At 39.5% G+C, this 12029-nt stretch overlaps 1 protein-coding gene across 1 annotated transcript; it reads right to left on the reverse strand.

The window, feature by feature from the left end:
- Positions 1-1704: 1704 nt before the first annotated feature.
- LOC130025326 (olfactory receptor 52K1) lies at positions 1705-2649 on the reverse strand. The gene has a single exon (XM_056116285.1). The coding sequence runs from the start codon at positions 2647-2649 to the stop codon at positions 1705-1707; it is 945 nt and encodes a 314-aa protein (XP_055972260.1).
- Between the last annotated feature and the right edge of the window lie 9380 nt (positions 2650-12029).

The raw sequence follows: 12029 nt of genomic DNA on the forward strand, positions 1-12029 counted from the left end.
CCCCTCTTTCTGATATTAAGTCTATTCTCTGCTATGGACTGTTTAGAATAATGCATATGGACTGAAAACAAAGTCATTTCTTTTTCATAGACATCAGAGAATAATTCATCTCTCTTTGATAACTAAATAATAATTTTAAGTATCAATACCATTGTAAACACATGATAGTTAAGACAATGTCGAGCATTAAGAACCTCATTTTTTAAGATACATATTTTTCTATTAGAGGAAAAAATGAAAGGACACAAGCACAAATAGTCTTTACACCATGTGAGATAAGGTATTAGAAGTTGTCAAAGGGGAAATGTGTGGCAACAACCTATTTCATTCTAAAAATGTAGATAGAAATACGTACGTATTTGGTTTCTTTGACCTAAATTCCTTTTTGGTTTTTTTTTTTCGCTTTTTGGGTCACACTCAGCAATGCACAGGAGTTACTCTGGCTCTGCACTCAGGAATTACTCCTGGAGGTGCTCAGGTGCTCATATGGGATGCTGGGAATAGAACCAGGGTTGGCCACATGCAAGGCAAATGCCCTACCCACTATGCTATCACTCCAGCCCCTCTTTGACCTAAATTCTTGTCTTTTTATCTTGTGACCCTAGAGATATAGTACAGTAGATAAAAATCTTGCCTTTAACTTGGACAAGGGGTGCCATGGATAGAGCCTGTCGGCCAAGACCCGCTGGGAGTCATATCTGAACTCAGGTATAAGAAAGCTAGCTAAGAAAGCTAGCTGTGGCCCCAAACCAAATAATAAATAAAATTAAAATACAGAAATTTGTCAAAAATAATGTATAAATGTGTGGTAGCTGGGTAGTGATGAGAAAAATTAATAAATGTGGCCATGAAAGACAGACTAGGTAGGCAGCATGCAAAGACAAGCACCTTAACCCCTGTACTGATTCTTGGCACTGCCTGTGATCCCCTTAGCACTGCCAAGAATGATCCCTAAGCACAGAACCAAGAGTAAGCATGACTGAGTGTGGCTCAAAACAATCCATTTTCTCACAATTCTGGAATTTATGCATTTAGATTAGGTTTAGGTTTGGTCTTTTTTGTGGCTTTTCTTCTGAATACACCCCTTACTTTTTTTTTTTTTGCAATATGGGTAGGCAGAGAATTTTTCAAATCTTCAAACTCTGATTCATTTTTGCTTAATGAATCCTCTTTGTCTAGCTGCTTATAGCTAAGGTGAATTGAGAAATGAGTTAAACCAAGCCATATCAAGATTTTCTCTGACAGAGTAATTGAGCTGGATATTTGATTGAATCACATTCTAATGTTAAGTGAAGTGGACCTGTTTCTCAATCAAGTATTCATTTGTTATAGTGGCATTCTTTACTTCCTTAACCCTAATATAAACTGCTTTTAATATCTACATTTCAAACATTTCTTGATGTAATCTGGAGCTGATTACTTCTAACTTGTGACACAGGTGCTAAGTGTTTAGTCAAGGACTTCATGGATTAGACAGTCTTCCTTATGGTAACATCATCTAAAAACACAACTGTTCACTTTGGACTCAAAGATTCTTGCTTCAGTTGCTGATGACACTTGATTTCAAGACATCATATAGATTTTATTTTTATTTAACCAGAGCTAAACATGGACACTTGGACAGCCCTCCACTTCTTATCATACTTCACGCCCACTCCAGCTTCCTAACTCTGCCACTTGTTCTTCACTATTTCCTCTTTCTAATCACACAGACTTTCTCAGAAAGAGTCCTAAGACACGATCACGAATCTGCTTAGTTTTGACACCATAGATGATTGGGTTGACCATGGGTGGGAAGAGCAGATAGAAATTGGCAAAGAGAATGTGGACATGTGGGGCAGCTCCACGAGCAACTCTGTGCAGGACTGAAGAGATAACCACGGGTGTGTAAAAGGCCAAGATGGCACCTATGTGTGACACACAGGTCCCAAAAGCCTTGTAGCGAGCCTCCTGAGAGGCAAGCTGTAGAACTGCCCTAAGGATGAAGAAATATGATAGAATGACAAAGAACAGATCTAATACCACTATAAACATAGCTACAACAATGCCATAGATGAAGTTGAAGCGTGTGTCTCCACAAGCCAGTCTCACCACTGCCATATGCTCACAGTAGCAGTGGGCAATCACTGGACCTCTGCAGTAGTAGAAACGTCTAAGCAAAAAGGGGAGTGGAGTCATCAGTGCGACAGCTCGAGTCACAGCAGCCATCCCAATCTTGGCGATGAGAGACCTGGTCAGAATTGTGGTATAATGTAGTGGCTTACAGATGGCCACATAGCGGTCAAAGGCCATGGCCAGCAGCACTGCTGACTCCATGATGGAGAAAGAGTGGAGAAAGAACATTTGGACCAGGCAAGCATAGAAGTTGATCTCCCGGTACCTGAACCAGAAAACGGCGAGCATTTTGGGCAGGGTTGAAGACGACAGGACTAGATCAATCATTGACAACATGGCTAAGAAGAGGTACATGGGCTCATGAAGGGCTGCATCCACCACGATGATAAAAAGAAGGGTACAGTTTCCCAGGAGGGCCAGAGTATAGGCAAAACAGAAAGGAATGGATATCCAGATATGTAGGTGTTCCAGGCCTGGGATCCCCATCAACAAGAAGACTGCAGGATGCATGGAGGTGGTATTGAAGGAGGACATTGCTACTAAATATTTGCTTACTTTTGTCTATTTCACAGTACCCTTGCAGAGAAAATTACAGGGCTCAAGTTCACACTCTGATCATTCATAAGGGAGCAATAGATCTTGTATCCATTTTCAGACCTTAAAAAAAATTTGAAGATAATCTTAGTATACACTGTGAAAGATTAAACATGATCTCTATACCCAAGGAACTTAAAATAGCATTGAGGTATCTAGTCATTAAATACTAATAGAGCAGTATCTTAGGAAATCTTCAAAAGGAATTAACTGGAGAAAGAGCATTCTACAGTCTTTGGCGAAGGACAGATTTATAATGGTGTAGATTTATGCATAATTAAATTAAAATTAAATTTAAGTCTTGCCCAAAATAATCAGTCTTTCTATTATCCATATTCAAACTATGATTAAATTATGAAAGAAGAACCTCTGTTTGTATCAGATTCTGTAGATTTTATTAAACTATTGTTCCATTGGTTTTGTATTTGACATTCATAACTCTTGGCAAGTATTACTTCCAGATAATTTGAAAATGTGAAAATCTGAAATATTCTTTTTAACCTAATTGTAGCTTCCATCTCTACATGTTTCTTCCTTTACCCACTCTTCTTTCTAAAATACATGATATTCAAAAGAGATATCCTCTTTTTCTTGACACTTTCTACTCTCTCCTCTTGTTATTGAACACTGGAGAGAATGGAGGTGTGGAAATTAGTATGGTACTTTTCATTTTTTGGTGCCAGGAATGTAACCCAGGGCCTCACATGTGTGAGGCACAGACTATTGTCATGGAGCTACATCCCCAAGCCTTTTTTTTTATACCATTCATTTTTAGAAATGCTGATTTGTAAATTTTATGTGTTCCCCAGCCCTCTTTGGTGATCTTCCATCATATTCCTTTCCCTCTTCTATGACATTTCCTTTAAAATTTTACCTTGCTCCTTTCTCATTTCCTAGTTCCTATATATTATCTCAATTTAAAAGAAACTATTTTAAGCTCTCAGAATATCAATAGCTCTCCCTTATATGTTGTATCTAAAAAACGGAAGGCAAATAAAATAAATTGGTAGTTTCCAGAGACTGAAAGTGAAGGGGAAAATGAACATAACCTAAACTTAAAAACTTTTAATTAGAATAAATTTGTTCTTATATAACATGGTAAATATAATTAATAAAGCTATTGCATATTTGAAATCTGATAATAAGCAGATATAAATATTTTCTGTGCTTGTAGAACTTTAACTATATGAAGTAATAATTGTTAACTAAATTGATTGTGACAACCATCCTGCAATATTAATATCAATCAGTATTTTGTATACTGCCAATCATATGATTAGAAAGTCCCAGAGAGCTAACTGTAATACAAGACATAAAATAGTTTGTTGCTCCACATAATTCAATTACAGCTTATTCAAGAAAATAGAACTTCGATTTAAACCAACTGGTTGTTAATATTTTTAACTTTTTAATTTTTTCTCTATAAAATAAGTCAATAACACTTATTCCCAAGTACTAACCAGGCCCAACCCAGCTTAGCTTCCGAGATCAGACGAGATTGGGCACATTGATAGCACAGCGGTAGGGCGTTTGCCTTGCGCGCAGCCAGCCTGGCTGAGCCAGGTTCGATTCCTCCACCCCTCTCAGAGAACCAGGCAAGCTAACGAGAGTATTCAATATGCCAAACACAGTAACAAGAAGTATCACAATGCAGATGTTACTGGGCCCGCTTGAGCAAATTGATGAACAACGGGAGGACAGTGTTGTTGTAGGAACACTTGTTCCCATAATCATATAATCAAATTCTTTTGTGATAAATGATGAAATAACACAGTAATAGACTTTGTGAACTGTCAAGTTTTACAAATGCTGTTTGTTTTGTTTTGTTTTATTTCGTTTTGTTTTGGAGATATAGCAATGGTGTTAGGGGCTTATTTCTGGCTCTACACTCAGAGATCACCTCTGGCAGGGCTCAGCGGGGAGACATGGAGTGCCAGGGATCAAATCCAGGTTGGTCGCGTGCAAAGCAAGCTTCCTACACACTGTACTATCACTCCAGCTACAAAGACTTTTTATAATTGTTTTCTACCAACCCAGAAAAGATATAAATGTGTTCCCTTTTGAAATTTTGGTCTTGGTCAAAAATCCTTAGCTATGTCTTCCTTCTTGGATATTTCTTAATTTTAGCTCACATGACATAACAGCCTATTTAAAAATTTGACTGTATTCAAGTACTACTTCCTTTTTTATTTAATTACCTTTCCTATCTAATTTTCCTTATGTATATATGTAAAAATATATCTGTCCTCCCGGTGTTCATCGATTTGATAGAGAGGGCCCAGTAACATTTCCATTTTGAGACTTGTTTTTACTATGTTTGGCATATTGAATATGTCACGGGTAGTTTGCCAGGCTTTGACGTGCAGGCGAGATACTCTCAGAAGCTTTCTAGGCTCTCCGACAGGGGTAGAAGAATCGAACCTGGCTCAGCCGGGCTGGCTGCATGCAAGGCAAACGCCCTACCACTGTGCTATCGCTCTAGCCCCATATGAAAATATAATCCAAAAATAATATATATAAAATGAAATCCCTGACAAGTCTCAGAGAGATCGTAAAGGGAGCTGAGGATCAAATCCAGGTCGATCACTTGCAAGACAAGTGCTCTGCCCATTCTACTATGTCTCCAGCTCCTATGTTTTATATGCTTTAGATATGGGCTGGAGCAATAGCACAGTGGATAGGGTGTTTGCCTTGCATGCAGCCAACATGGCTGACGCGAGTTCGATTCCTCCGCCCCTCTCGGAAGGCCTGGCAAGCTACCGAGAGTATCTCACCCTCATGGCAGAGCCTGGCAAGCTACCCGTGATGTATTCAATATGCCAAACAAACACAGTAACAACAAGTTTCATGATAGAGACGTTACTGGGCCCGCTCGAGCAAATCGATGAACAACGGGAGGACCATGACTTCGACCGTGACATCTTGTTACTTCTTTTTCTCACACCATTCTCTCCTCCTTTCATCAGAAACTCAGTTGTGCAGGCCTTACGGCTCAATGTCCAGGCCCAGTCATGTTGTGCTGCTCAAGCACAGCGGCATTGGGGATCACTAGAGCCATATAGGCAGTACTCAGAGGGCATATGATGCTGAAGATTAATCTCAAGGCCTTGCAAATAATAGACATGCACTCAAAGCCTTTGAGTATCTCTCCTCTTTCATTCCTCTTTTATTCTCATCCTGCTTTTCTAGTTGCTCTCTGAGAATTCACTGTATGCATTTTTAGAAGCCAAGAGGAATCAAATATACACCCAATATTCTAAGTTTAAATTTCAGTGTACCCTACTGTCTACTGGGCATCTTAATATTTCTGTTGTGGCTATATTTTGTTAGATATGATAAGAATATTTATCACATATCACAAAAGAAATCTATAACCCCCCCAATTATTTCCTCTCCATTCCTTATGTACCTCAACACATATTACTATAACCTCTCCCTTAATGACATCAGAAACTCAGGGATAACTCTTCTTTTAAATTCTTTCCTTCTTTTATCTAATTAATCCTGTTAATTAGAAAAACACTTTCGTTGGTTGTTTGTTTGATTTGCTTTGGTTTGTTTTGGGGGCCATACCAGGCAATGCTCCGGAGTTACTCCTGACTCTGCACTCAGGAATTATGCCTGGTGGGCTTGGTGGACCAGCTTGGGATGCCAGGGATGGAACCCAGGTGTGCTGCATGCAAGTCAAGCACCTTTCCTGCTCTACTATTGTTCTGACTCCAGCAAAATAAGTTTTACTCCCCAGTCTCTTTCTTTTCATTTGTGAACATTCTTACTTAAATTACCATCTTTTGACCATATTGTAAAAGTCTAGAAGACCTCAGTGATTCAGATTTTGATTGCTATACAGAGAATGGGTCAATTCTAAAAAGGTTTTAGGCAAAACCTGACATAACATTTGCCTTTGAACATGATTTATCATCGCACCAATGACAGAATCCACATCTCCCTATGTGTGGTTTACAAATCTCTTATATAGACTAATCCCCACTAATTTATTTTTTATCTCCTCTCCCCTCCACCTCTCCCTTCTTGGTAATACTCTAATCATAAAACCTTTCACAGGGTACCAGTTCCTGCAGCTCTTTATCAGTTAATAACACTCCTGAATTGTACCTAAAACTACTTCTCTCCTCTGTATGTCCTCTGTCCACAATTGTACCTAAAACTACTTCTCTCCTCTGTATGCCCTCTGTGTGTTTCAAAATTAATATTTCTTAACTATATTGATTAAAAAAATTTAAGATTCTTTATAGTTGTCCACCAAGGATCAGCACATCCACAATGTGACAACACACATGTTTCTCTACCAGAAACTCATTTACAATAAGAGAAAAAAAATATTCAAGAAGTGACAAATTATTCAATGTGGCTGAACCTTGGGAGAATATTTGGAGAAGTAGTAAGATGTGAGATCAACAGTTCAAACTGAAAAAGTTTGTAAGCATGTTAGGTTTTACCTGATATAATTTTTTCTTCCCCTTCAATACATGGCTAAGATATTTCCACCTTTTGTCAGTGTTTCATGGAGAATAATGAATGCAATGAACCAACACAAGGAGAATACTTTGTTCTCAATGAATGTGACTTCCCATTCACCAAACTGAGTTTTTTTAGTACAAGAACCTTGGCTTAGTTATTTCTATATTCTATACCACTCTAAGCATGGCTGAGGCTCTATACATGCATTTTAAATGTGGTTTAAGTGTGTGTATAAATGATTACACTTCCTTGTGAGAAAAGTTCAGAGAATGATCATTTATGGATGTGCTTAAAATTGGGCAAATATGCATGTTCCAATTTGGAGCATGGGTTCTAAAAAGCAGCAGGAGGGGCGTTTAAGGAAGGTAAATAACTTACTTGTGCATGAGAAGTTTAAAGGAAGGTAAAAAAAACTTACTTGAGCATAAACTCTGCCCTGTGAAGCCCAGGGTTTCTACCTCTGACCTACTCTATTCCCAAAAACATTAAATACTCTTCTCCTACTAGGTCTCCATGCACCTATGGCTATTGCCACTAGTGACTATATTTTCAGTTTCAAGCTGACTGAGAAAGAGAAACTGATTTCTGCCTCTATCCTGATTGTTTCTGCCATCTCATTCCTTGACCTTCTCCTCTCACTGGTACCCTGCTCCAACCCTTTAATAGTTTGCTGATCTCAGCAGCTGCACAAGCCTCTCATCCCTCTTGTACCAGTTCTGATTCTGCCCTGTTCTTCCCTGCATCCAGTGTGTTCTCACCTCTCAGTAGAAGACTAATCCATGTTCAACAGGCTTCAGCAAAATGTGAAACAGACAGTGATTGCACACTTCTTTTAGTAAGAGATGGGCAGGAAGGAGGGTTGGAAAGGGGAAGTCTAGCTATATCCTCTTAATCAGCTACCCTTTTCCCCAAAGATAAGGAAAACAGCACACTGTGTCCCTGAAGGATGTCCTTTAAAAATGACATGATAAGCCTGGTGTCATCTGGGGACATTCTCTTTCTCCAGTTATTTGAATTTTCTATTGCTAGCTTCTACCCTACTACCTCACAGTTCTGTGGCATTAGTTGTGGTCCCTTAGAAGTGAACGTGAACGTGGGGGGGTGGTCCAGTTGTCATTGTGATTCTCTCCAATCTACATTTGAAGGAAAGAGACTTCTTTCAAGTCCAAAGCTAACCAAATACCAATTTGCCTATTCTAAATCATGTTCAGTAAACAAATAGGAAATTCTGTTTATGACAGAACTTTCTGAATTGTTTTGCTTTATGAGAAGAGATATAAGCTAAGGCCAGGGATGAAATATTTAGGTTAGAAATTCAGCTTATCACCACAGTGAAACCCTATTCCTTAGATTGGTATCTAGTAATATATGGGAACAATAGCCCCAGTCCTACCTACCCCTCAAAAGTGGGGGGGGGGGATTTTATGAGATCAATGAAAGTTACCAACATCCTGGTTATTGCTCAATAATTATTGATTAACAATTATACCAAAGAGACTGCTTTGCTCCTATGACTTGTCTCTGAATCTATTCTTCCACAGTTCTAAGAAGAAAGTTTGGTCATTGTTCATTGCAGCACTATTTACAATAGCCAGAATCTGGCAACAACCCAAGTGCCCAAGAACAGACTACTGGTTAAAGAAACTTTGGTACATCTACACAATGGAATACTATTCAGCTGTTAGGAAAGATGAAGTAATAAAATTTGCTTATACGTGGATGGTCATGGAGAATATCATGCTAAGTGAAATGAGTCAGAAAGAGGGGGACATACATAGAATGACTGCACTCACTTGTGGAATATAAAATAACATAATATGAGACTGACACCCAAGGACAGTAAACACAAGGGTAAGGAATATTGCTCCACAGTTGGAAGCCTGCCTCATGAGCTGGGGGAAAAGGCAGCTGGAATAGAGAGGAAACCACTAAGTCAATGAAGGTTGTAGGGATCACACAGGATGAAAAATGTGTGCTGAAAGTAGATAAAGGACCAAACGTAATAGTCTCTCAGTATCTATATTGCAAACTATACCACCCTAAAGTAGAGTGAGAGTATGGGGGAAATCGTCTGCCATAGATGCAGGGTAGGGTTGGGATGTGGGGAAGGGGATACTGGGGACATTGGTGGTAGAAAATGTGCATGGTGGAGGGGTGGGTATTTGATAATTGTATGACTGAAACTCAAACATGAAAGCTTTGTAACTGTATCTCACGACTATTCAATTTTTTAAAAAAGCTTGGTCATATTCAATAGGAACCCTATATCCTTTAGTCTGAACTGAATATCTATATGAGGCATCCAACAACTTACTGAGCCTGTATCCTGTTAGTTTTTTTCTCTTTCCAAAAAGACATTCAGATTCTGCATTAGGTGCTGTTACTCTTCTCATTTGGGACAAGAACTCACCTCTTTTGTGTAGAATCTTCAGAATACATTGAATTGAGGGCCTCAGGGGTCTAAACAGTTCCTGTGTTATTAATGTTTAAGTTGGGTTGAAGAAAAAAGACTGTGAAAGTGGGAACCTACCTTCTTGAAATTTGAGGATAAGTCTTCTAAGTACCTTTTGTGCTGAGTCCCATAAATTCTAGTAACCTGTATCTTCATTTTCATTTGTATCTAGGAATCCTTTTTTCTTTCTCTGAGTTCCTCTCTAACCAAAAGCAAAACACTGGGAAAAACTCACACTACCTGGGAGCAGAATAAAACACTACTTAAAAACAACTTGATTTTTAAATAAGTTTATTTTGTGATAAAGCATATGGTAAATTCTAGAGACTTGTCTATGTGTTTATCCCAGTATCCAGTACGGTCCAAGCCCCACCTGGAGTGATCCTTACGTGCAGAACCAGCAGCAGCAGCCCTGAACATAGATAGCCAGGCATGGCTCAAAAACAACAAAAACCCAAGACTTGTTTTCCAGAACGATGAAGCAGCATATATATATATACATTTATGAAGAACTTTGTTCTGAGGGCAGACAGAAATCTTGGTTTAGTCCCAGCACCAGAGCCCCAAAACCAGAGGAACAGGTAGGGCCCCAAAAGAAATCCCTGAAATCCACCAAACTTGGCTCAAATCGAGTCGTGAGCGGAATTTAATAATGCCGTCATTTTGTCGCAATGCAGGCGCAGTCAAGCTGCAGTCGGTCACAGCAGCACTCACACCGTGGCAGCACCAGTACCTGTGCTATCTGGATGAAGGCTGGAGCAATAGCACAGCGGGTAGGGCGTCTGCCTTGCACGCAGCCAACATGGCCGACCCAAGTTCGATTCCTCCGCCCCTCTCGGAGAGCCCGGCAAGCTACCGAGAGTATTCGATATGCCAGACACAGTCACAACAAAGTCTCCAATGGAGACGTTACTGGGCCCGCTCGAGCAAATCGAAGATCAACAGGAGGGCCTTTAAGGGCTGGAGCGATAGCACAGCGGGTAGGGCATTCACCTTACAAGCGGCCAACATGGCCGACCCGAGTTCGATTCCTCCGCCCCTCTCGGAGAGCCCGGCAAGCTACCGAGAGTATTCGATATGCCAGACACAGTAACAACAAAGTCTCCAATGGAGACGTTACTGGGCCCGCTCGAGAAAATCGACGATCAACGGGAGGGCCTTTTTTACTTTTATCTATGTGTGCTGAAAAATAATTTACAGAGCTTTCATCCCCTCAAAGCTGTGTATGTCTATGATGCTCAACTCTTTCTTCAGTGCCTCTGTTTCCTTCTGATTCTCTATCTAGTTCACCTACCTAATTGTGAAAGGTGGCATTGAAATCTCCTACTCTACTGTGTTGATATTTTCCTTCTGACCTGAGAGTAGTGCTTTATATATCTCAAGCTCCCTCATTGTGTTAGTACATGTGCATTGATGAGTTTTGTCTCCTTAATGCATTCTTCCTTTATTATGTAAAATGGCCAAACTAAAAAAGTAACAGACAATAACAATAAGGTCTATTTTTATGTAAGTGTGGCTCTTCCAGCCTTGTTAATTTGCTGTTTTCTGGCATGGTGGGTTTCCAGCTTTTGATTCTGAGCCAGTGTTTATCTTGATGAAACAAATGTGTCTCTTGTAAGCAACAGAATATTGGGTTCAATTTTCTTATTTGTCCAGTTATTGTATGTGTTTTTATGAGTTAATATCATTGATATTAAGTGAAATTATCTTGTTTATTGCCATCATTTTGCATGGGTTTTATAAAGTGTAATCTTTATTTATTTGGCCCTTTAACTATTAAACCTCACCTTGATGAACACTCCCTACTTCCTGATCTTGTAAATAGTCTCCAAATGTTCTCTTTCTATCTCATAAAGCCAGATCTTAAAATATATGTTGGTGTCTAACTTTTCTCTTCCCAATAACAATCTTTTTTCCTTCCCACTTTCTAGATGATATTTTTTATCTCACATTTTTCTGACTACCTATTCTTTGATCCCAAATACTTTAACTCAAATATCTCCCCTGAATGTTGTGATGTTAACTAGTTTACCTGACTAGTGAGCACTTGAGTAGTGAGCACTTGAGAAGTGAGCACTTATTTCCAAGTCTGCGTGTTCAAAATAGAACGCTGATAGAAAAGAAGCTTCACAAGGTAAAACAATGAGAGGGGTCAGTCTTTTACATTACACTAATGCTTTCATTCACCTAAATCTTCATTTGGAAGAATTTTAATCTCATAACAGTCTTGAAGGGCTGGAGCAATAGCACAACAGGTAGGGGTTTGCCTTGCAGGTGGCTGACCTGGGTTCGATTCCTCTGCCCCGTCTCGGAGAGCCTGGCAAGCTACTGAGAGTATCTCACCCACATGGCAAAGCCTGGAAAGCTACCCGTGACGTATTCAATA

Source organism: Sorex fumeus, unplaced genomic scaffold (genome assembly GCF_029834395.1).
Source record: "Sorex fumeus unplaced genomic scaffold, SorFum_2.1 ptg000030l, whole genome shotgun sequence".
Taxonomy (NCBI): domain Eukaryota; kingdom Metazoa; phylum Chordata; class Mammalia; order Eulipotyphla; family Soricidae; genus Sorex; species Sorex fumeus.